Raw genomic sequence first — 26,504 nt, 5'->3', positions numbered from 1 at the left:
CAGCCTCTCTGTCATCCTCAACCTCGCCGCCGGTTGTAGTGACGACGACCTTCGCCATCTCCGTTGAGTCAAGGTCACCTCCATCTCTTTTGCGTTCCCATCTCTCCACACAATGCCAAGCATTTCCTCTTTTGACCTAAACCCCTCTCGTGCAGTGCATCGCCGGGAACACAAGCCACACCGACAACGCCCCGGAGCACGCACCGGAGCGCCGCCGCTTCAACCATCGTCGTCGTCCGGCCATTCTCGACCACCTCGGAGGAAGCCGCTGCGCCATCGTCATCGCCTCAACCTCCTCTTCAATACGCCTCAAGAACCCTAGCCGGAGATGTGAAGGACTCGGAGAACGCATCTTTTCTTTACCGGCGCCGATCTAGAATCGCCTCCGCCGTCATCATCGATTACCGCTGCCTCGGTGAGCCATTGTTCGATTCCTTGCGCATATACCATCTCCTTGACCTCACAACCCTCGTGCATGCTTGCTTGAAGCAGCTCATTGTCCCGTTCGAGCCGTCGTCGTTCACCCGAGGAGGAGCACCGTCGCCGAGCCGTTCCACAAGTCACCGCTGCCACCAAGACCTCGACAACCCTAGCTCGACCCACGGTGAGCATCCTGAAGGCTAGAAGACCACATGCATGCATCCTTTTCGTTCGGAATCGACTTCCATGCACACATGCACTTTCACCCCAAGAACCACCGCCGCTCACACTCGCCATCGGCGCTACTCCGATGTCCTCTAACCAAGAAAACTAGAGGAATGGAATCACAAGAGCTTGCTCTTCATTTTATCTCTTGACCTCAACCTCAAACGAGCCACCGTTTGCCGCTGGCGAGCTCGAGATCGAGCTCAGCCATGGCTAGCTCTGCTCTATCTAAAGCAGATTAAGTGCAGGGATCCGTTTACAATTGTAGAAACACACTGACATATGGGCCTAGGACTGCGGGTTGATTCCTAGAAACCTCAAGAGTCTTTGTGCATATTGGTCCCTCACAGCCATGTGGACCCCATCCTTTAAAATCTGAAGAATAATTAAGAAAATGCCCAAACAAATATATGTTTAGCAGAAAAATGCACAAAGTTGTAAAATCTATATAAAATCAAATATAGCTCATTTTGAAGTGATTCCAGTTGCTGTAGATTATTGAAGTTATGAACTTTATTCCAGGAATATAAAACTTGACACTCACTGTACAAATAATGTCTCTAAAATTTATCTAAGATAGGTCATACATAAAACATGTACAAACTTATAAAATACATAGAAAATTCATCTCAACTCATTTTGAAACAAACTCAAAAACTGCAGATTCATCATCATGCACTCTCTGATTAGGTGAAATAAAAGTAATTACTTACTTTGCATCAAATGCCTCTAAAACTATTATATCTAAAATGATTAGTTTTAGATAAGCTAAACTTTAGAAATTCATGTAGAACCCAATTTAGCTTCAATTTGAATAAACTTAAGTTCTGTAGGATCACCAAAACACATATTTCCATGTTATGAAATAAGATTATATACTTACTGTGTAGTAAAAGTCTCTAAATATTCATATAAGGATTTACTAACATAGAGCAACCTTTAATTTGTAAAACTTGTAGAAAATTCATTTTTAGTCCAAATGAAATGAACAAAGTTTCCATAGAACCAGCAAATAGTTATCTTCAACATAGTAAAATAAAATTTGGCACCTTTTGTAGAGAACATAGATCAAAACCTTAACTTAGTGAAATAAGAATTTAAACACATAGTGTTGTTTAAGTAATACATAAACATGTATAAGTATATATACACTTTAGGTCTAATTAAACCTAAATAAAAACTGATTGACCAGTGAAGCCATAGTTCCATCCTCATCCACTAAAACTTAGAAGAACTTAGCTCATATGACAATTTCTAGGTTAATATAATATATTGCTAGTTTAGATTAGAGCATCTCTAGTTTATAAAATATGAACCATAGTAGTAAAGACCATAAACATGTGAAATAAAAATGTTTTAGTTAACCAAATTATTCCTTTTGTTCAACTTAAACAGGAATTAGCATATTTTGAACCTATAACTCAAAAGTCATGAACATATAAAACACTATATACCAAAAACACGTTGTAACTTGTAAAATCTATAAGAAAATCATTATAACTCCAAAAATGGTGAAACCAAATGTGTTAGTCTTAGAAAACACATCTCTACACCCCTGTGAAGTCTAATCTAATAAAAATCACTTTACAAAAGTATTTCATAACACTACCTAAGACTATATTACTATAAACCGATAAAACTTCTAAAAATTCATAACTCCCTAATGGAATAAGATAAAATAAAAATTCTTTCACCTAAATTCATTTTAGATCAGTACCAAGCCACTGTGCATAAATCATGCATTTTAGAGCATTTTGGATTTTCAGCTCTTTCGGTGTTTAATTGCATATCGTGTCCTTTATCTAGATAATTGCATAATCGGTGAAGGAGTGGATTAGGTGCTAACATTTATCTGATCAAGGCAAGTTTTATCCTCCCATCCTTTGAACACATTGAATCCCATGATTTGAGGAATGAAAATGTTTGTTTGCAAAGTTGCATGTGAACTTAGCCTATATCGGTATTTAAAATTTGGTTAAGGTAGTTATGACATATTTGCTGCATATCCTACCTTGAATAATTGATCCTCTTGCTGTTTGAACCCCTAGAAATGGTTAGAGTACACTCTTTGTGCTCAAATGGTTTTATATATGCTCTATGTGCAACTACTTGCTTAGCCATGCTTAGAACTATGTAAATGCTCATTCCATCTATAATTAAAATATGATTTTGATACATGAAACCTTGTTGGAATAAAATTAATATGATGGGTATTTGTGAACTAAAATGTGTAAAATGTGATTTTATACTTGGGCGGCAAGTGGTGTGCATATGGTGTTAGTTGCATACCGATAGGGGGAGTGTTTGCCCAAGTCCATAAGGACCGAACTTGTGTCACCCATTTAAAGTTATTCGTACATCCACATGTGCTAGTATGGGATGGCCTAAGCTGATTAATCTATTTAGGACTAGCCTTGCATTCTAGTAGGCCGGTGTGTATGAGTTCGTATAATTCAGAGGAGCTTCCTATTTACCCTGACGTGGTAGTTTAGGTGACTAAGCGTGTCCAATACAACGGTATTGTGCCACGTGGTGGGTTCCCGTCGTGTCCGCCACCACGGCGTTAAGTTTAAGGCGTGGGCCCGCCACTTAACGGTTCTAGGTATATTCCAAGTATGCCTAGGATGGAGGAACACGTATCGTGCTGGTGCAAGGCTAGGCTCTAAGTAGTGTAAAGGCTTCGTTATGGCCTCTAGATCACATTCAACATGAAGAGTGTGGTGGAGTCTTGCAAACTCAAAACAAACTAGAGAGTTCATATCATGTGGGTAAAGCTGTACAAACTCTGCAGAGTTCTTTAAACTAATCAATTAGCCGTGCTCACGGTCATGAGTGCTTTGGTGATGTGTCATGAGTATAGACTATGTTTTAAAAATGTGATCATGTGATATTGGTTTGAAATTGATAAATGTGTTGAGTTGTGTGTGTGGTGATACATTATGACTTATTGTTAAGTATGGCAATAAGAGATTGATTATGATGGAATTATGAAGAAGTTAATAATGAAACTTAAAACTTGTCTTTGTTAATTGAAGCATCAACTCCTTTACAAAAGAATTGCGAAACAAAACTTGCTTTATGCTGAAATTGAACTACATATTGCCTTCCTTTGAATATATGCCTTACATGTAGTATGGTAGGATTGACTTGTGCTTGCCAGTACATTAACTTGTTTAATGTAGTGACTCTTGCTGTTGATAAAACCTTTTGTTTGCAGGTTTAGACTTAGTCTTTGAGTGATGCGGGTTCCGATTGCTTCTTCTAGGATGAGAACTTAATGGGGTAAACTCCTAGTTGGTGTGCTTGTGATAGGGTAGTCAAGCTTCCGCTGTTCTCTAATAAGTCTATTTGGCCGGTCGGCCTATGTAATTATTAAGTTGTTGTAAGTCTTAAGTTTCTTTCATCTTAGTTGTGTTTGCTATGTATAATCATGCTTAAGATGAAAGTGTGAATCTAGTGCACATCCTAGGAACTAGATTTACATGAGTATGAGTTAGGAATATTTGAGAGGTTGTAGATCTTTAGCCATTTTTGTCAAGTCTCCTGAATGTGTAACACATCTGGTCGCCGCCTTCGAGTGGTTTGACGGGCACATATCAGGCTGAAGTTGACTGGCAATCTAAGGGCTCAGCAATGTCTCCAATATTTCTCTCTCGAGGCGTCGGATGTTTCATTATGCTTGTTTGATGACTTGAATTATTCACTTCATCTCTCAAATATAATGGAAGGTCCGGAGTGCCTACGACATATATTCAATTTCTTAATCTGTTCGCATCATTGTATTATTTAAGATTAAATAAACAATTCAAGACAGACTGATATTGACTATGTTTCGACTTGTAAAAATAATATTATTTTAGCATGCATATCGTAACCCTTTGCATGTCACCTAAATAAATCATGGAGTATTGTAAATAGATTGACAAAGATGCATAGCTAATTAGTTCTACAATGTCACTAAATAAAGTAATCCAATAAATTGAATAACAACCTCATGCAATTATTACCTTCATACGTTCTCAACGAAATGATATCTTACAATCCGTGAAACAAAACACCAAAATCTTAACTGGCTAAGATATGGAAAAATATGTAATTTCGTTGATATGTTAGAATGACATTATTAGATTTTCTTTTCGAAATAAACTTTTATGTTGCTTTTAAAATATTTTTACGCAAGTACTATTCACTGGTAGAGAAATGCTCTTTACTCCCGGTTTAGAACCCCTGTAGTTCCGGTTTTCCAACCGAGACTACGAATCCGGGACTAAAGATCGCTATCTTTAGTCCCGGTTCAAATACCCGGGACTAAACATGTTACCAACCGGGAGTAAAGTGGTAGCACCAGTCTCATTCTTATTTTTTTCATTGTTCTTTGCATATTGATTTCACACCAATCTCATCAAAATCACAAAATCATCACAAATTCCAAATCGAGATGCTCCCTACATCCCCAAATCAAAGTAGCAACATCACAAATCATAATATTCACATCACAAATTGTCAGAAAAAAACATCAAAAATTCTAAAAAAAATTACATCACAGATCATAAATACATCACAAATCAAATAACACTGATCCAGATTCAGATCCAATGAATCACAAATTATTAAAAAAAGAAAAAAATAGAAAAAATCCAGCCGCCGAGCTCCCGCCGTGGGCGGCCGCCGCCGCCGCCTCCTGCCGTGGGCGGCCGCAGCCGCCTCCTCCTGCCACGGGCGGACGCCACCACCGACCACCACGGGCCGCCGACCGCGCCCGGCCCCCGCCGCCTCGCCCCGCCACTCGCTCCTCGCCGGCTACCGCGAGAGGATAAGTGTGAGAGAGAGACTTAGACAAGAAGGAATAGAAAGAGACTTAGAGAAAGAGGATAAAAGTGTGTGAGAGAGGAGGAGGAATAGGAGATAGAAATTTTTGAGGATAAGAGCAAGGGATTATATACAGTATATTGATTTTTAGTCCCGGTTAGAAACAACAACCGGGACTAAAGTTAGGATTTTATTCCCGGTTGGTAGTATCAACCGGGACTAAAGATCTCTAGGGATTGACAGCCTCTGACACGAGATGAGCCGGGACTGAAAATCATCTTTAGTCCCAGTTGGTGTTAGATGATCTTTAGTCTCGGTTAATAACACGAACCGGGTTAAAGATGACAGTCTCCTTACACTTATAAACCGGGACTAAAAATGCTTTATAGTCCCGGTTTTTCATAGAACCGGGACTATTGTGGATTTGGGTCGACCGACCAAAGATGGTTTCTCTAGTAGTGATTAGAAAGAAAAATATCAAATATACTTTGGATACCATTTCGATGCTTGAATAGGCAAGTTAAAAAATGGAGTGCACGTAATGTTTTCTGCTTTCTGATTTTGCAGAACAATCGTATTGCATATATATGTTTTTTAATAAACTACTATAATATCCTATTAAAGATCTTCTAGACTTTTTTAATGATAAATAGTAGGAGAGGCTCATACTGTGCTATATTAAAATAATTGTGACATCTTGATCTAATTAGGATGTGGCCTATATGGCCCAGGGGTGTTGCGTGCACTTGATTAATACTGCCTTGCTAGTTGAGCAAGAGTAGAACCAACTTATAAAGACTTATCCCTTCAACCGTATCACTTCTGGTTTGATCATTTTACACGAACAAGCACGAAAGTGTAAATAGGGTGGTATGTGTAAGCGGGCTCGCCCATCGGATGGACTGGGCTGCGTGGTTCTCGAGGACATGCTATCCCAAATAGTATCAGTGCCGACCCTCGCAATTGCACTACACTTGTCAGAGTGCGGGCATATAGCGCATGGCACGCGTAAGATCTCTGTCTAATGCACATGTCATGGTATATGGCATCGACACTGAACATATGAATGTGTGCTAAGAGGGGTTGCATTCCTAGATATTTGCCTGTATGCCTATGTGGCTCTGTGGGTAATTTGGACCGCGAGGGATGTTGGGTCCTTGGAGGTGGGTATGTGTGACATGCTGGCCCAATTAGACGTCACGTCCTTTGAGGGGTGTGTGTGATATCCTGGTCTAATTACGACGTGACCTGTGTGGCCGATGCGTGTTATGTGCACTTGATTAGTATCATCTTACTAATTGAGTAAGAGCGAAACCAACTGATATAGGCTTGTCCCTTCAACCATATCACTTCTGTGTTAATCATTTTACACGAATCGAGTACAAAAGTGTAATTGGGATAGTATGTGTAAGTGGACCTGCTCATCAAATGGGCTGGGCTATGCAGTTCTGGAGGATGGGTTATTACAATAATATATAGAGTAAATTTCACAAAACCACAAAGACATTAATCATATTGTCATAAAACAATAGACTTAAGGTGACGTGTCACAGAACTACAAATTTAACAACAAATTTATCACAAAACTATAGATTTAAGCAAAAGTATTGCAATACTATATATTTAAAAAAATATCAAAAATATAGATTTTAGGGTTTAAATCATAAACCTCCAAGTTTTCTGATTAAATTGGTGCTAAGTACATAGTTTTGTGATCACTTTGTTACTTTATATGTAGTTCCGCGATACTCTAACTTTAAGTAGTAGTTTTGTGATATTTAATATGTTTGTACAAATTATTTACAAACTGGTTTTACATAAGAGAATCAAGCAATGATTGCTATTGGGGTTTGTCGATGTCCTTTTCCATGTACATATGCACACAAAATCCTCGTTAAAATTCTTTTTCATAGATGGAAAGATACTTGTATGCTGTTGAAGATGGCATCATTTCTTCTACTCCATATATTCCAACAAGCAGTCCAATAACTTCGACAATGAAAGGTTGTCAAAATTGCATTTTATTGTTTAAATCATATCCATGAACTCCATAGATGGATCCGAGTACAGTCCAAGGCATTGCCAGCACTGTTGGGCAAAAGTGCAGGAGAAGAAAAGATGGATTACATCTTCCAGCATTATATTGTTGCATCGCACACAGTTTGCACCTTCATGCAAATTAACCTTGATTCTTTGTAGCATATCCCTTATGTTCAATCTATCTAGCAGAAGTAGGCAGAACAAGACCTTTACTTTTATTGTGAATTTGCTCTTCCATATCAATGTGATAGCAGGGGTGGTAAACGTTTTTTAATTTGTGTTCAGCTGAGCCCCAGATGTATGTCTAGACATCATTCACTTTAGAATCAAGAAAGTCATCCAGTTTGGTAGAAGGTCATGTTACTTTCTTAATGCTTGAGAGGTCAGTGGTAGGTTGAAATTTTGATATGATTCTTGTTGCATAAAAGATCTTGCAGAGATGTCCTCATTTATGGCATATGTGAATTGGACCTAATTTTTTTCAGTATCTCATTGTTCCATTGATCCTTCCAGAACAGGAAGGAGTCTCCTTTTTAAGAAAGTCTCATCCAGTTTGGTAGAAGGTCATTGTTGCATCCTATAAACCTACATAATTCATCCCCACTTTAGTGTAGTTAAATGATATTTTCCAGCCTTCACATGCTTCCACGTCATCCAAATTAATTCTTTCTCAACGTCCGAATCCAATCGTGAGGCAAGCCAACTGCTTAGCCATTAGCAGGAACAAGAGGCCCCACGTCTTCATCTAATGGGCCAAACCAAAATCCGGCCCAACTATGCCTGAGAGTATAGATTTTTCTCCCTCAACCGTTTCCATGAAGCATGCACAAAGAAGTAGGGCGAAGGCCAACCGGCGCATCCCGTGGTGTATCCCCCGCCCCATCCCCTCCCCTTCTGATTCTCCGCGTGTCCTCCTACCTCGCTGCCACCACGCCCTAGCCATCACCGACAGGCCATGAATTGCCCCAAATTAAGGTTTGTTGTCCATAATCTTTCTTGCGCCGCATCGTTTCTTGACCCAATTGAGTGGCGATAAAAGCCACTGGCGGTAGCAATTTCTCACCAAACATTTGTTATCAATATTGGATAAGAAATTATACACATTGAGCGATCCGAGAGTATCATTTGAGGAACATAAGTTTTATTTGCAACGATTCTTGAAAACCTCTAGAAAGAAAGTTTTTTTTTTGAAAAGTAACCTCCAGAAAGAAAGTTGAACAAATAGTAGGTGACTGATACTCTATTATCTGTTCTATCTCTCGACCACGAGTGGAAGCTAAAAGCCCCATAGGGAGTAAGGTAAGACATGGTCATAAGTACCAATTCTAACCATCAGCTATCTCAATAAATAAAGAGAGAACTAATATTTTCTATGTGTATATTAGTTATAAATAATGTAGTTCCACTTTTCTTGGAGAATTACTATGGATGTAGGTATTAAACACTGAAGTGAAGGAGAAATGAGTCGGCATGCAAGGAAACACTCCGCCAGCGAATCACGTGCGTGTACACAGATCGATGGGCCCACTAGGCAGCTTAAAACTAACCTAATGTGGGGCCAAACCATCCTTAATCTTCATAGGAGCCCACATGTCAGTCCCTTGTGAAAGGCGGTTGAGAGGGGTGGGCCCAGGGTTCGGCCGATCCTCCATCACTCCCTCTCATCTCCACCCTCCACGTGGTGCTCCTTGGTGGCTTCTCAATGACGGTTATGGGAGTTACCGACCTTCCCAACCATAAAAGGAGGAGCTCTCTCACTTCACAATACACACCTAAAGGAGCAATTCTTTCATTCCATATACTGTATTCTCTCTAGTAGTAGTGGAGCTAGGCTTAGGCTATGTTCGGGAGGGCAAGTTCCCAACCTTGCCTCCCGACACGGAAAACAAAGCACACGATTATAGTGAGATTAATTAAGTATTAACCTAAAAAACTTGAAAAATGGATTAATATGATTTTCTAAAGCAACTTTTATATAGAAAACTTTTGCAAAAAATACACTGTTTAGCAGTTTAAAAAGCGTGCGTGTGGAAAATGAGGGAAGTGAGTTGGGAAAGAGGGGAAAAGAACACAGCCTTCCGTCCTATAGTTTATTCTGATATGTCTTTAGTACGTTACTCTTCTTGTAAGACTAGAGATGTAATAAAGGAATTATCTTATTTATTTAATTGTGTACATAGTTCATATACTATTTTACTTACGTGTTTTATGAATACTTTACATTTCAGTTATATGCTTCGCTTGATTTGGCTAGTCGATCTATACTACGTTAATTGTCCAATGATTTTAATGGGTTGCACTAGTTCTAACTTGTCCATCCAAATGGTATGTGTCCCGGGTGAATTAGTGACATTGTTTATTAACATAAAATATGGTGCTTAGGTTAAATAAATGGTATTGGATGCGGGTATGCCCTACGAAAAGTGAGGTAGATAGCTGGTGGTGACAACCCTGTCCTTTTTTTTATTCCTTTTTGTCTAGGTATGACATAAGAGTTCGTAAAATGCAATAACCACGCTAACAGATCAGCAGGTAGTGATCTTTCAGTAGCACCTGGATGCGTAGAATTAATTACTAGCCTTGTAAGCATGTATATATCAAGTGTATACTAAATATGTTCATATAAAAGTGCATATGAACCTTAGCTCTCTTTAGTCCTTCTGCACTACCCTACCTAGTCTATATTTATTAGAGATGAATCTCCTGTATCACACTACCCAATTATCATTGTTATCAATTAATCCTGTTTAGACTATGGTATATCAATTATAGTATGCATGATTACAAATATATGAACTTTCTCTTTACACCGCCGTTTTCCTTTCGGAAAAACAAATACGATACATTTGGAATACTCACAACAGTATGCATGCGCTTGCGATCAAAACAAATACGATACCTTTGGTTCGTGACAGGACTTCTCCCTGACACAGATGAGGCTTGCCGTCCGATTAAGATGAGCTATCCTGTACTAGAGATTTTTATTTCTCGATGTGTGAGTTAAGTTTTGACTTGATTTTTGTTAAATAGTTTATTTATACTGTATGAGTGTCGGTATTTTTTTTTAGAATTTTTAACAATTATATATTTGGGTTGTCTTTGAGCGTACCCTAAAGAATTCAAAAGAAAACTTACCCAGTGACAACTGACAAGGCAAATTAGAGAAGTGCGACGATGGAATGGACCATCAGCTAGCAGCTGGCACATGCTTTTAGACGGTTTTACAACTCCCTCCGTTTAAGGTTATAAAGCGTGTTTACTTTCGTCAAAATCAAACTACTTTAAGTTTGATTAAGTTTGTAGACAAATATAGTAATATTTATAGTATCAAATTAGTTTCATTAAATTAATAATTGAATATATTACCATAATAAATTTTTCTTAGGTTAAAAATGCTATTATTTTTTTTCTACAAACTTAGTTAAATTTAAAGCAATTTAACTTTAACCAAAGTTAATAGGTGTTATAACCTGAAACAGAAAGAAACAGAGGGAGTACTATTTATTTTTACTTGTACGACATGACGCTTTATAGAATCCTCGGTATGGACCGTGAAGGCGTGGATCAGACACTGACCTGTTTACATTTTCACGTCTTTATTTATTCACTACTATACGTAGTACTAGCCAGTACGTACGCCCGTGTGTATAAATAACTTAGTAAGGCCTCTGTCCGACGAAGTTGCCGGCCGGCTTATAGTTGCATGTGATGAAGACGCCGCGGCCGTTGCTGCAGACGACGCGGGCGCAGCCGATGCTGGTCGACGCGCGCCACACCACCTGCGTGTAGTGCCCGCACACCTTCCCCTGCGCGCAGCTGTTGGAGGCGTAGTCGTAGTCGCTCTTCTCGCCCACCCACGACTGCACCGCGCTCGCCGCCGTCCAGTCCCCGCCGGCCGAACCCCAGAAGAGGTTCTCGCCAAGGTTGTTCCGGTTGCTGGAGTGGATCAGGCTGCAGTCGCCGCTTCTCTGGCTGGCGTAGTTCTCCGCGAACGCCTGCACGCTCGTGTCCCAGGTCACCGGACCCACGCCGACGGCGGCGCGGGCGGCGTTGTGGAGCCTCACGTAGTCCTGCGGGGAGTTTTGAGCTTGGGAGGGGAGTGCCATGGCGGCTACCATGGCCAAAGCAATGGCCAGCTTGGATACCTCCATAGTTAATCAAGCTCACACTTAATGTACGTAGGAGTAGTACTTACTTACGGTCGATGATTCTACCTGTGTAGCTTTGATGTTGCAAGTATTTTTTTGTGAAATGTGTGAGTATTTATAGACTGGCTGTGTAAGAATTTTCTCGAGTTGGCCACGAAAAACTTAGCAGAAATTTTGGCAACATACGTGTAGAAAATTTTACCCCCGCAAAGTATGCACTTGGACATAGAATTCCACGAATAAGACATGGCACCGGGGCAACTCGACCTCGGTTGGAAGGCGATGTGTATGTCTTGAACTATAGATTTGTACGCAGGACTTGGGATTTTTACTTTCCTTTTATTTTACCTTTGTTCCTTTTTGCACTGTATGAACTCTTATACTTTCAATGAAAAGCTGGGTGGGTGACCATCTTTTGTCTAAAATTAGTCAAGTCATCAAGAGGGTAATATTCAACGTAGTTATTACGACCAGATGTTGTATGCAAATGTTGTTCATAAAAATTAAGAAAACAAATCTGAAATTTTCGTATTAAACTTATCTATAATAAATTTAAAATGGTGATCCAATGTATTAATATATTTGGGAGCGTAAAACATCGAACAACTCATACAAAAACTATCTTCTATCTATCTATCTATCTATCTATTATATACTAAAAGTACATTAAACTTCATACAAACGCTCTCAAGCCGTCATGTGGCGCTCTAATAAATTAGAGAAATCCAAGAAATTCTATCTATTATTATATACTAAACGTCCATTAAACTTCCTACAAACACTCTCAAGCCGTCATGTGGCGTTCTAATAAATTAGAGAAATTCAAAAAATTCTGAGAAAAAAGCAAAACATGTGTCCCTTCGTTTTCATTTAAGTTGGTGAATCCAATATTATAAACCGTTAGATTAGATTAACCTTAAAACTAACAAGACACCAGGGCCCCACCTCTTCTCCTTCAGTAGTATGTACGTGCGCGCGTGTACTTACCAAAAAAAAAATAAAACCTCCGAATTCCCCTCCCCACCGAACGTATGCCATCCTTTCCTTCCATCTCATCATTTTTTTTTCACTATACAAAAACTCGCTGTGCACTCGAAGGCTGCATGTCCATGCATACATGCATGAATACTAAGTAATACTACCTCCGTTTTTTAATAGAAAACGCCGTTGACTTTTTCTCATATGTTTAACCATTCGTCTTATTCAAAAATTTTATGCAAATGTATAAGATATAAATCGCACTTAGCTACATGCATGATCAACATGGTATAACATGTTTGACCATGTTTGACATATTTAATCTTTAGTCCTGGTTCAAATGCTACTAGGGCCTGTCGCCCCCCCCCCCCCCCCCCCCCCGTGATCTTTAGTCCTGGTTGGTAACACCAACCGGGACTAAAGTCCCACCCCTATATATATATGTCTTCTTTCTCCTCCAGCTGCCCAAGCAAGCTTCAAAATTTCTTCAAAAAAGAGGGGAGGTCATGCCAAAATTTCTAGTGAATTTATTTTGGTGATTACATACAAATCGGAGGTGCCTAAAAGGTTTGCAACTTTATCCTCCAATGTTTTTTTTGTCATATTACATTTGGAGCTATGTTTTGCACACTTTTTTGTCTCCAAAATTTAGTTGTGATGAGAGAGAAAATTTGTGTGGAGAAGAAAGAATATATATAAATTTAGTTGATTTGCTAAAGAAGGTTTTATAAAATATTTGAGAAGGAAAATATAGTGAAAGTTAATCTTCAATAACAGAAAACAAACTAAAATGAAAATTAAAAGAAGTAAAACACATTAATATTAGTTTAAAACTTTAGAAATAGTAAATAAGAATTATTTGGTGTAATATTTTATGATTTTTGTATGAATAAAGATATGTTATTATTGTATGACTGTTGAAAGAGTTTGTAATTATCTTATAATTATTGTATGACTGTCATTATTGTAAGAATAATTATTTGTGTACGATTTTTTTTCATGTCATGTAGATGGATCGGCAATGGATGTACGCTGACCGGCGGTCCAAAGAGTTTATTGACGGCGTGCATTATTTTTTGAGAGTGGCCGAAGCTAACAGGCAAAAGGGTTTTATTTGTTGTCCATGCAATAAGTGTAAGAATCAGAAGGAGTATTCTGCATCCAGGACTATTCATTTCCACTTGTTTGAGTCGGGGTTCATGCCAAGCTATAATTGTTGGACATCCCACGGAGAGCAAGGTGTTGAAATGGAAGAAGATGAAGTGGAAGACGACAATATTCCGGACTTTGCTTAGTACGTTGGATTTGAAGGAAATCGAATGGGCGAGGAGGAAAGGGATGCTGATGGTAACGACGTTGCGGATGATCTTGGTCAGATGTTGTAGGACGCCAAGGAGGACTGCGAAAGTGAAAAGGGGGCCCATAAATTGGACAAGATGTTAGAGGACCACAGAACGTCGTTGTACCTAGGTTGTGAGCAGGGGCACAAAAAGTTGGATACCACTCTGGAGTTCTTGCAATGGAAGGCAAAAAATGGGGTTAGTGACAAGGCATTTGGCGATTTCTTGAAACTCGTCAAGAACATTCTTCTGGAGGGAATCAAATTGCTCGAGACAACGTACGAGGCTAAGAAGATAGTCTGCCCTCTAGGACTAGAAGTTCAGAAGATTCACGCATGTCCGAATGATTGTATCCTATATCGTGGTGAGGAGTACGAGAACCTAGAAGCATGCCCTATTTGCAAAGCGCTACAATACAAGATTAGACGAGACGATCTAGGAGAAGTTGACGGGCAGCTAACAAAGAAGAGAATTCCTGCTAAGGTGATGTGGTATTTCCCTATAATACCACGGCTAAGGCATTTGTTCAGGAACAAGGGGAATGCTAGAATGTTGCGATGGCACGCTGAAGAGCGTCAACAGGACGGGATGCTGAGACACCCCGCCGATGGTTCGCAGTGGCGAAACATCGACAGAAAATTTAAAGACTTTGGAAAGGACGCACAAAACATACGGTTTTGTTTGAGTACGGATGGCATGAATCCTTTTGGAGAGATGAGCAGTGGCCATAGCACTTGGCCCGTTACGATGTGTATCTATAACCTCCCCCCTAGCTATGTATGAAGAGGAAGTACATAATGATGCCGATTATTATTCAAGGCCGCAAGCAACCTGGTAATGATATCGATGTGTACCTAAGACCACTGGTCGAAGATCTTAAACTGTTGTGGAAGAAGGAAGGTGTCCCCGTGTGGGACGAGGACAAACAGGAGGAGTTTAACCTACGAGCGCTGCTGTTTGTAACCATCAACGATTGGCCTGCACTTAGCAACCTATCCGGACAGTCCAACATGGGGTACAAGGCTTGCACTCACTGTATGGATGAAACAGAAAGTACGTATCTTAAGCATTGTAGCAAGGTTGTATACATGGGTCATCGTCGATTCCTTGCAGCAAACCACCCAGTACGGAAGAAAGGCAAGCACTTCGAACATAAGGCTGACCACCGTACGAAGCCTAAACATCGCAGCGGGAAAACAGTGTTTTCTATGGTTAAAGATCTTAAAGTAGTGTTCGGAAAAGGGCCTGGAAGCCAGCCTATAGAGAGCGAAGATGGTCACGCGGCGATATGGAAAAAGAACTCTATATTTTGGGAGTTACCCTATTGGGAATTATTGGACGTCCACCACGCAATCGACGTGATGCACCTCACTAAGAACCTTTGCGTAAACCTTCTTGGCTTCCTAGGTGTATACGGAAAGTCGAAAGATACACTGGAAGCACGTAATGATCTGAAGCATATGGAACAACGCGGCGACCTTCACCCGGAACCAAAGGAGAAAGGAAGCCATTACTTGAGTCCAGCCAGCTACACTCTTAGCAAGGCAGAGAAGGAAAGTATGTTTGAATGCTTGGATAGCATAAAGGTACCGTCTGGATACTCCACGAATATCAAGCGAATAATAAGCACGAAGGAGAAGAAGTTCACAAACCTAAAGTCTCATGACTGTCACGTGTTGATGACACAACTGCTACCAGTTGTAATAAGGGGTATCCTTCCAGACAATGTCCGGGCAACAATAACAAAGCTATGTGTATTCATGAACGCAATTTCGCAGAAGGTCATCGATCCGGATAGATTAGAAGCCCTTCAGAATGATGTGGTGCAATGTCTAGTCAGTTTTGAGTTGATATTTCCACCTTCATTTTTCAATATAATGACGCATCTGCTTTGTCACCTTGTCAAAAAGATCAGTATTCTCGGGCCTGTATGCCTACACAACATGTTTCCTTTCGAGAGGTACATGGGTGTTCTGAAGAAGTATGTTTATAACGGTGCTCATCCAGAGGCAAGCATCGCCAAGGGGTATGCAACAGAGGAGGTCATCGAATTTTGCGTAGAATTTATTGAAGACCTTCGCCCAATCGGGGTACCTGAATCACGCCATGAAGGGAGACTACGGGGAAAGGGAACTCTCGGAAGGAAAGCAATAATGACGGTAGACAACAATTTATTCCGTAAAGCTCATTTCACAGTTCTGCAACAATCTTCATTGGTAGCTCCTTACATCGAGGAGCACTTGGCTCTAGTTCGTGCCAGGAACATCGGTAAGTCCGATGCATGGATTACACGGCATCACATTGATTCTTTCCCCGCGTGGCTACGGCAACATCTCATGTTTAACGAGTCGATCAACCAACAACTTGCCTTCCTGGCGAGGGGACTGTCTGGGTCGATCGCGACATTCCAGGGATATGAGATTAATGGGTACACATTCTACACGAGAGCCCAAGACATGAAGAGCACGAACCAAAACATCGCTGTTCGTGTCAATGCCATGGGACACGATGGAACAACTGGCACGTATTACGGTGCCATCGAGGACATATGGGAACTTGACTATGGTCCTCTCAAGGTCCCTCTGTTCCGGTGCCAATGGGTTAGGTTGACTAGTGGAGGCGTAATGATTGATGACAGTGGGATGACAACGGTTGACCTTAACAAGGTTGGATATTCGGACGAACCTTTTGTCCTTGCCAATGTTGTAACGCAAGTCTTTTACGTGAAGGACATGTCTAGCAAAGGAAAGAAGGGCAGAGGGCCTGACGAGCCTAAGCATCACGTGGTTCTCCCAAGCAAAAGAAAAATCGTCGGAGTTGAGGACAAGACAGACAAGGATTACGATCAGTTGGATGGGCAACCCCCTTTCACGGTGACGATTGACCCTATCATCCTCCTATCAAATGAAGACACCCCTTACTCACGTAGCGATCACAAGGAGGGAACAATAGTGAGGAGAAAGTACGTGCGGTCAACCGTCACCGCCGATGTATTGCCGTAATTATTGTGTACACGATGTAAACTATTTTGGATGTATTGATTATCCATATAAATCAATTGTTGTATGGCATATGTTAATTACGCACGATTATTAGAGGTTTTAACACTTTTATATCATGTATATGCTGCTAGTTATATGCGATAATTATAATTTTTAAAAGTATTAAATCACGCAGGTGTCATTTTCATATGTTAATTAGAGTTTTTAACAATTAATTTACTATCATTCATATGCTAATTATATATGACTATTCGAATTTTTAAAATTTTTAAATCATGCATGTGGCATTTACATATGTTAATTAGAGTTTTTAACAATTAATTTAATATCATTCATATGCTAATTATATATGATTATTACAATTTTTATTAATTCTAAATCATGCATGGCGTATGTATATACATATGTTAATTAGAGTTTTTAACAATTTAATATCATTCATATGCTAAGTATATATGATTATTAGAATTTTTATTACTTTTAAATCATATATTTGCTTATTACGTTTTATCCACTTAATTTATTACAGACAACAATAATTTTTCGAAGTAATTGTCATTAATTTTTCTACTTCAAATAATTTTAATGCATTATTTTCTATTTTAGAAACACATATGTAATGGAAATTAATATTCAGTGCGCTTGTCAGCAGTCCCGGTTCTTAACCCTAACCGGGTTTAAAAAAATTTCGAAATAGTGGGAAAATATCTTTAGTCCCGGTTGATGGGAACAACCAGGAGTAAAGATATCTTTACTCCTGGTTGTTCTCATCAACCAGGACTAAAGATCTAGGGGTATATATATTCTCGATACGCGCCCTCGTCTTCTCCACCAATACTTAGAAGTTTTTGCCCGATCGATCTCTCTCGGCTTCTCCTTCGCCGCCACTGCCTACGGCATCCCTGCACCGACGCCGCCGTCGTATCGTGCCGTTGTCTCGTGCTCGTCGTTGTCGCCGCCTCCGCCTCCTCCGCCGCCGCCGTATCTCTGGGGTGAGAGCCGCGCCGCCGCCTCCCTCTCAGCTCTCTCTCTCCGATCTCGATCTCTCTCTCTCCCTCTCGGTTGCCGCCGGCCGCCTCGTTGCCGACGCCGACGCCGATGTCATCACGACACGACGCCGCACCACGATGCCGCGGCAGCACGACACGCCGGGACGCCACGACGCCGCCGCGGCACGGCACCGTCGTGCCGCCACGCCACCGCCGCGCAACGCCTCCGCCGTGCCGCGCGCTTCGCCGCCGCCGCGCAACGCCGCCACCGGGCCGCGCGCCACGCCGCCACCGCGCTGTGCGCCACACGCCGCCGACGCGCCGCCCCTCCACCACTCCACTGCCACCACACCGCCGCTCCGCTGCCGCCACGTGATCGAACGAATTAACGTGAACTTGAACGTGAACGTGAACGTGAACGAGAACGAGCGAACGAACGTGAACGAGAATGAGTGAACGAACGTGAATGAGAACGTGAACGAGCGAACGAACGTGAACGAGAATTGAACGTGAAAGAACGAACGAACGTGAACGTGAACGAACGTGAACGTGAAATACAATATATGTAGGTGAATGAACGTGAACGAACGAACGTAGGTGAATGAAACGTGACCTTAACGAGAACGCGAATGTGAACGATTGTGAACGAAACGTGAACGTCAAATGCAATATATGTTACTTCGCGTTTATCCTAATACATCTTTTTGTATGTTGCAGAAAAGACGTTGTCGTCGTCGTCCCTCAAGCCGGAGTGGTAGCTAGCCCTCGAAGGAATTCGCGCAGGCAAGTGACGTAATTATATATATTATTGTTATATTTGTAATGCAATTAAGACTATTAGATTTAATATATGACACTTAGACTTAGTTTTAATATAAGATTATTAGATTTGTAACAAGACTTAGCATATAAGATTGTGTAGGGTTCTAATATACGACAGTTAGACTACGCATATATGACTATTTGAGTTTTAGTATAAGATTATTTGAGTTTTAATATAAGATTATTAGATTTGTAATAAGACTTAGTATATAATTATTGACTAGCTAGGGTCCTATAATATACGTCACCTAGACTTAGCATATATCACTATTTGAGTTTTAGTATAAGATTATTAGATTTGTAATTGGACTTAGCATATAAGATTGTGTAGGGTTCTAATATACGACAGTTACACTTAGCATATATGACTATTTGAGTTTTAGTATAAGATTATTTGAGTTTTAATATAAGATTATTATATTTGTAATTAGACTTAGTATATAATTATTGACTAGCTAGGGTCCTATAATATACGTCACCTAGACTTAGCATATATCACTATTTGAGTTTTAGTATAAGATTATTTGAGTTTTCGTATAAGATTATTATTGTTTTAATATACGATTATTAGATTTGTAATTAGACTTAGCATATACGACAGTTAGACTTGGCATATACGACAGTTATACTAAGCATTTATGACTTCCCATATACGACAGTTAGACGTAGTATATATGACTTAGCATATATGATTATTAGCATATAAGATTATTAAAACATAAATGTCTCATGACTTAGCAACTGTTTCCTGTATGAACAGATGGCTAATCGCGATGAGGAACATATATTGTACGATACAATAGCGGATTGAAGCAGCCAGTACTGGAACGAAGAAGAGGGGAACGAGGATCCAAACCAGTATTTGAATGAGGAAGGGAACATGGAGAGGGATGTGGAGGGGAACCAGGAGGGGCACATGGAGAGGGATGTGGAGGGGAACCAGGAGGAGGAGGCTAGTGGAAGTCAACCCTCCGCTGGACAGAAGAGGGCACGCAGGCAACGAGGTGCCGCGAAGAAGCTTGAGGGTCGGCACATCATAACGGAAGTGGACTAAGACGGCCGACCTAGTGCCCTGGCAGAAGCCACCAAGAACTATGTACGTCACAGCGGTTGGGTTGTGGGGGATAACGTGCCTGTCAGTACGGTGTACTGGCGCAGAACAAGGGCACGCGGAGATCATGAGAGCTTTGTCCTAGATTCGGAGAAAGAGATGCCGTGGACCACAATGCTCGAGACATTCACCCTTCCCGCGGGTACAGAGGACAAAGTAAAAAGGTGGACTCTGAAGAAAATGGCAGAACAGTTTCAGAGCTTCAAGGGAGATCTGTACCAGAAATATATCCTGAAGGGGCAGACACCGAACTTCGACACATTCCTAAAGCTAAGGGATCACTGGGACTAGTTCGTTGCATATAAGACAGGTGAACAAGGGCAGGCGATGATGGAAAGAAACAAAGAAAATGCCGCCAAGAAGAAGTACCATCACCACTTGGGGTCAGGCGGCTATAGCGTCGCGATGCCGAAGTGGGAGGAGATGGAGGCTAGCTTGCTTGAGAGGGGTATCGAACCGGTCACCGCTAATTGGCCGGAACAATCGAAGTTCTGGTACTATGCTCATGGTGGAACGCTCAACCCAGCTGATGGCTCCCTGGTCTTCGGCGATTAGATACGCAAGGCTGCGCGTCGACTAACAGACGCAGTGGAAGCCTCTTCTCAGGGCACGTTCTGACCGGACATAGAGAAGGACGAGCTGTCACTCGCCCTGCAGACTCCAGAGCATCTAGGACGAACACGAGGGAAAGGGGTGATTCCTTGGAAGATTGGGTTCAAGGAGGACATCCACACGTACAGGAGTCGGATGAGGAGCAAGAGAGATACCGAGGCGAAGATTGCAGATCTTGAGTTCAGGGTATCGAGCTACGAGCTCGGCATGCAAGAGGAGGTGGCAAGGAAGGTTGATGAACGCATGGCCGCATATCAGTCCCATGATCCCCAGCCGACCATTCCTCCTGCAATGGTGAGCCCGTGAGGAAATCGTAGCAGCTGCGCCTCAACGGGGCAGGTAGGATCACAGAGCATGGACGCCATGCAAACCCAGGACGAAACCACCTGCCCCGTTGATGACATCACTCAGCGGACACCATGTGAGCTGCATATTCCCTTCAAGAACTTATCAATAAAGGTAAGCTCGTAGTTTATAGATTTTAGATTTGGCCATTCCGCTAGTTGCTTCTTATATATGTTGATTACTAATAAATAACCTCTCACCACATGAAGGTGGCGTCGGGCATGGCCATCCTAACGGACCCTTCAAGTACTTACCACTACAGGCCGATTCCAGCAGGATACTCCAAAGTCGAAGTTGAGTTGGTCGAAGGCGCGTACGAGGACCTCGAGCTGGATTACCCTGGAGGAGACGGTGAGACGCATCTACGAGACACAAGCCACGCCATTATTCTATGGCGCAAGCGGTACATCATCCTCCCTAGGCGATAAGCGGCGTCTCGTGCACCATCTCCTCCAGCTCCGCCATCTCCTCCTCAGGCTCCTGCACCGTCTCCTCCTCTTGCTCCAGCACCGTCTCCACCTCAGGCTCCGGCACCGACTCCTCCTCAGGCTCCTACACCGACTCCTCCGCAAGCTCCTCTTTTGGCACCTTCCAAGTCAAGGGCCCCCTAAGCTCCACCGCCTGCCCCCACAAGGGCAACAAAGAAGGCGAAAGTTGACGCCGCCAAGAACAAGGACCCAGGGTACGATTGCACGCAAGAGGAGCTTGACGCTTACGTGGCATCAGAAGTCAGGAGACAATTGAAGCCTCGAAGTCCAGAAAAGAACATTCCTATAGACCCGAGTGTCAAGAACTTCTTCAGGGGTATGTCTGCACCTGCCAAGGAGGCCATAAAGCTATCGGACTATGAGCGAACATTCAAGAAAGCATCTTCTAGAAAGTCCAAACCAGTCCCTCAGCTTGGAGAGCAACCAAACCAGGAGATCGAGCCGTTGGTGACCGGTGAAGATTTTGAAATACAAGACTTTATTAATGACACCGGGCTAACTACGGATCAATTGCTACGAGACGCACCAATCGAAAAGGCGGAAGTGAAATACATGTACGAACTCGGTAAACCGCTTGTCAAGCCTGAGCTGCTGCAGTCCTTACCCACACAAATGTACAAGTTCCATCAGCTGTACATGGAGATGAGCGCCACCGGTAGAGAGATGATCAGAGCGAGGATCAGGGACACGGACTTCTTGCAAGGAGATGACATTCTCTGGATCAATTTCAAGGGAATCTACGAAATATACCAGCTGGACGCCCTCGACGTCTCTATTATGAGTTACTGGATTTTGTAAGTATATCGTTCAATTAGATTTCTTACTACGTTTCCTTTAATTAATTAGGTCCTTGTATATAAGTAGACTATATATAATATATCTTCCCTTTTATCGTTGTAGAATGGAGATTCAAAGGGCCCGACGGCGGGGGTTTTCGATACTGGATTCATCGACCCTCGAAAAGTAAATGTCGCAATGCTCGACCAATATCCGCAAGCCACAGAGGACAATCTCGTCCATCTCCTGAAGGCGCAACATTACAAGACGTTCATACTGTTGCCGTACAACAGAGAGTTAGTTTAATTTTACTGTCTTCCAATACCAAATTTCATTCCCATACGAACATTCTAAGTGTTTCATATGTAATGCATCCCACGCACATTGCAGATTCCACTGGGTGCTTTTACTCTTCGACCTGGAGGCCTGCACCGTCAACGTATATGACTCAATGGATAAAAAAGAGTCTACGTTTGACAAGGTTTTCGAACTTATAGACAGGTACTGTCATAAGTTCCTATGTTAATTAAGAATCTTGTTATAGTTAATTGCTACTACGAATCATAGCTTTAAACTCCATGTAGGGCTTGGTATCGGTTCCGTCATTTGGTCCGTGGCAAATGGAGAGAAAGACTTAGGCGGAAGTTCAAATTTCCTGTGAGTACACATGCTCTACATTTATATTTCTCCGATTCAAATACATACAAGTGTATATTAATTAGATCTCTCGTCGTTTGTCATTTATTTATAGTGCGCAAAGCAAAAGCAGGGAACTAACTTGTGCGACTACTATGTGTGCGAGTATTGCCACTGCCTTGCACACCAAATCATCACCACAAGAGAGCTCGATGTACGTACAAATAAATTCAAAATTTCATTACGTATCGATTTTTTGTTTAATTACTAATCAATTTCATACATTTATATAGTTTATTCGCATGAGGGATAACTTGATCACACACAAGGAATTTATCGCGGCGGTTCAAGAACAACTCATGGGATTCATCAACGAATAAATCCTTGATCCCAAGGGTAAATTCTACTACGACAGAAATACAATTCATAGGTCATTATCTTCTGAGATAGCGACTACTACTACGTCGAAATCATAGCTAGCTAGGACATATAATGGATTGTAATTAATACATGACTATGTTTCAATATGCATGTGTACACATTTTCTATAATGTAAATATATATTTTGGTCATATATATATATATACATATGCATTTGCATAACATATATATATATATATATATATATATATATATATATATATATATATATATATATATATATATATATATATATATATATATATATATATATATATATATATATATATATATATATATATATATATATATATGTATAAATACATATATATTATTCATGTACATATGTATTGAAACATATATATGCATGGTTTATATATATATATATATATATATATATATATATATATATATATATATATATATATATATATATATATATATATATATATATATATATATAAACCTTGCAGCAACAGGGCCATGCAAAAAAAAAAAGGTCAGCTCGATCTTTAGTCACCAACCGGGACTAAAGATGGCTCAGCCGGCCACGTGGCTGAGACATCTTTAGTACCAACCGGGACTAAAGATCGATCTTTAGTCCCGGTTATTTCACCCGGGACTAAAGATAGCGATCTTTAGTCCCGGATTGGTAGTCCCGGTTTGGAAACCGGGACTAAAGGGGGTTACGAACCGGGACTACAAACGTTTTCTCCACCAGTGTACACCGCCACATCACATCCTATAAACGCTCATAATCCATCATGTGTCACTCTAATAAATTAGAGGAAATCCGAAAAAATCTAAGAAAAAAGCAAAACATCTCAGCTTTGATTTTCAATTTAGTGGACCCAATATTTTTAACCATTAAATTAAATCTTTTGAAAAATAAATCCCTTCCACCAACACCTCCCTTCCTCCTGTACGTACGATCACCTCCACCTCACTCCCTCGTGTACGTATCAAAGTGGTCACGTAAGTACTAAAGTGCGTAGCACTTCTATTTTAGAGCTAGCACTTCTATAAACAGTTAAATTAAATGAGCATAACTTTTAAACAAAATCTCCAGTTTTTAATTTTTAAAACTGTTATTTAATTTATAATTATACAAATAAATTGAGATCAATATTACTCATATTTTGTTATACACGAAAGTATTCTTCGAGAGGCCTCAGCTCGTGGACAACCTCGCTCCGGATCTTACCCACCCTCGAGTCTAATCTCGGGTAGTTAAACGGAATAAGATTAGGTACGAGGACAACCGCTAACTATTAGTAAAAAAAGCAATAGTTGGGCCCTAGTCGTTGTGCTCTTATTTTCTTGGCGACGAGGGACTCACTCAACCTCAAAGTTGAGGAAACCCGAAGCCTCGGAATCTAGCGTTAGCGTAAGGCCGAGGTACCAGAGAATACATTATATTTTATTTCTTTTCCATACATGACTTTAGCCATTTGGATTGGTATTATATTTTATTTCTTTTCCATACATGACTTTAGCCATTTGGCTTGGTTTTCTGCTTCGTGCTTATGCATTATCATCCTAGACGTATGTGGTTTGGACATAGACCCCATTCTTTGCATGGCAACCATATACAAAAATATGTTACATCTTTATTTAGTAGATCTGTTTGTACTTCATGTATGTAGATCAAAGCTTTTGATTTGATCAGCTTTCAGAAGTTCCATTCGGTTACTGTTAAATATCTTGACTCCATTAATTTGTCAACAGAATCCACCACTTAATTACAGTTTTTTATCAAGCTATTTAGCTTTGACAATGTTTTGCTCCACTTCTTAAGTGCCTTCCTCAAACACTTAAGTTTAACTGTAATATATTTTTTCTTAGCAAATTTTGCAATAGGACATCACGACTTTGTGATTTTAGTTGTAGGACACTGCACGAACTCACTTTTGAGGGAAAACACGCTCTAAACGTGGTTATTTTACAACGGACACCGCACTGATTAAAATAATGCATTTGTGCTGACGAGGCGATAGGGGGCCCATAATTTTATGCGGAGTGACCAAAATGCCCATCCTTTGTCTTCCTCATCCGCTCTCTTCTTCTTGATCTCATCCTCTGTCTGCCTCTTTTCTCTCTTCTCCGATGAGGACTGCAAGCCATGAGTGGTGTCGCGACCAGCGGGTGGAGTGCACGGCGATGACAAAAGCGTGGCGGTGCGGCCATGAGGACGGTCAGGACGGCGGCGGTGCGGGGACACCGCGTGACGTCGCCCATGCCCGAAGCGATGACATCGGCGGTGGCAGTTGTGGCATAGATCAAGTGAAGCGCGGTAAGAGGATGCAGGGAGCATCGACGGCAGCATGCAATGCAGGGGACGAAGTTGGCAATAGCAGCACCGGTTTGCGGGGGTCGGTAGGGTGCACATCCAAGGTGGAGCAGGAGGACATGGTGCGGCGCAATCGCAGCAGGAGCAGCAGCCACCACCTCCTCCCATGGCGGTGAGGGCTCCCCACAGTGGGCCGCATCGCCTCAAGATGCCGCACATCCTGTCGACTCTAACATCACCAGCCTAGCACGGTCGTCGTTACGGAATCCCGTGGTTAGGACGCCGTTGGCGGCGGCAGCGTGGATATGGGAGAAAAGGGGAATTGAGGAGGAAGAAGAATATGACAAGTGGGCTCAGGGGTATTTTTAATCTTTCACTGCATTTATCTCTCCTGTTCAACCAAAAATTAATATTTTAATAGATGCGTCCAGTGACAAATAACCATGTTTAAAAAGTGTTTTCCCGCAAAAGTGAGTATGTGCGGTGTTCTACAACTAAAACCATGAAGTCGCGATATCTGTAGCAAAATTTGCCTTTCTTCTTCATCATTCCAGCAACCATAATTTATCCATGAAGAATTCAGTAGCTCAAAAAATCCCTCAAGCTCCACCCAAAAGTTTTCTAATCTGAAAATAGAGGCCTTAGGAATTGAAGTACCAATCTGTACCAAACACTAGGTGTGATCCGAAATACACATCTGGCTAGAGGCTTTGACTATAGTGTTTGGGAAATTCTCTGCTGTGTGTTCTTTCATTAATGCCCTAAATAAGTAAAAGAACAGAATGAGTAAACATCATGAGTCTATTAAATACACATGGTATGTGATATTCCATATACTAAGTTTGATTAATTCAGGAACAAGTACAAATAATAATAAACAAAATTCATGCAATAAAAATATACTATATAATAATAGTTGACCTAACAAAAGTGTACTTTGGTCTATGATGTTTAACTACACATACTAATTATATTATTATAATTGTGCTCTTAATTTAGTTTCAATTCATTTCTTCATAGAAAATAACTAAGCATATAAAAAAAGTGGGAGC

The 26,504-nt window shown here is 41.0% G+C and overlaps 1 protein-coding gene across 1 annotated transcript; it reads right to left on the bottom strand.

Annotated features, from left to right (window-relative positions):
- Positions 1-10,972: 10,972 nt before the first annotated feature.
- Positions 10,973-11,743, bottom strand: LOC4325422 (pathogenesis-related protein 1). Its single transcript, XM_015786566.3, has one exon. The coding sequence runs from the start codon at positions 11,643-11,645 to the stop codon at positions 11,151-11,153; it is 495 nt and encodes a 164-aa protein (XP_015642052.1). The 5' UTR covers positions 11,646-11,743; the 3' UTR covers positions 10,973-11,150.
- Positions 11,744-26,504: the final 14,761 nt, after the last annotated feature.

The sequence above is a fragment of the Oryza sativa genome, chromosome 1 (genome assembly GCF_034140825.1).
Source record: "Oryza sativa Japonica Group chromosome 1, ASM3414082v1".
Lineage (NCBI taxonomy): Eukaryota > Viridiplantae > Streptophyta > Magnoliopsida > Poales > Poaceae > Oryza > Oryza sativa.
The sequence above is the reverse complement of the archived record's forward strand: the minus strand, read 5'-3'. Positions and strand labels throughout refer to the sequence as shown.

What these genes read in the sequence shown, in the direction of transcription:
- LOC4325422 (XM_015786566.3), bottom strand. Translation starts at nt 11,645, where the DNA reads ATGGAGGTATCCAAGCTGGCCATTGCTTTGGCCATGGTAGCCGCCATG.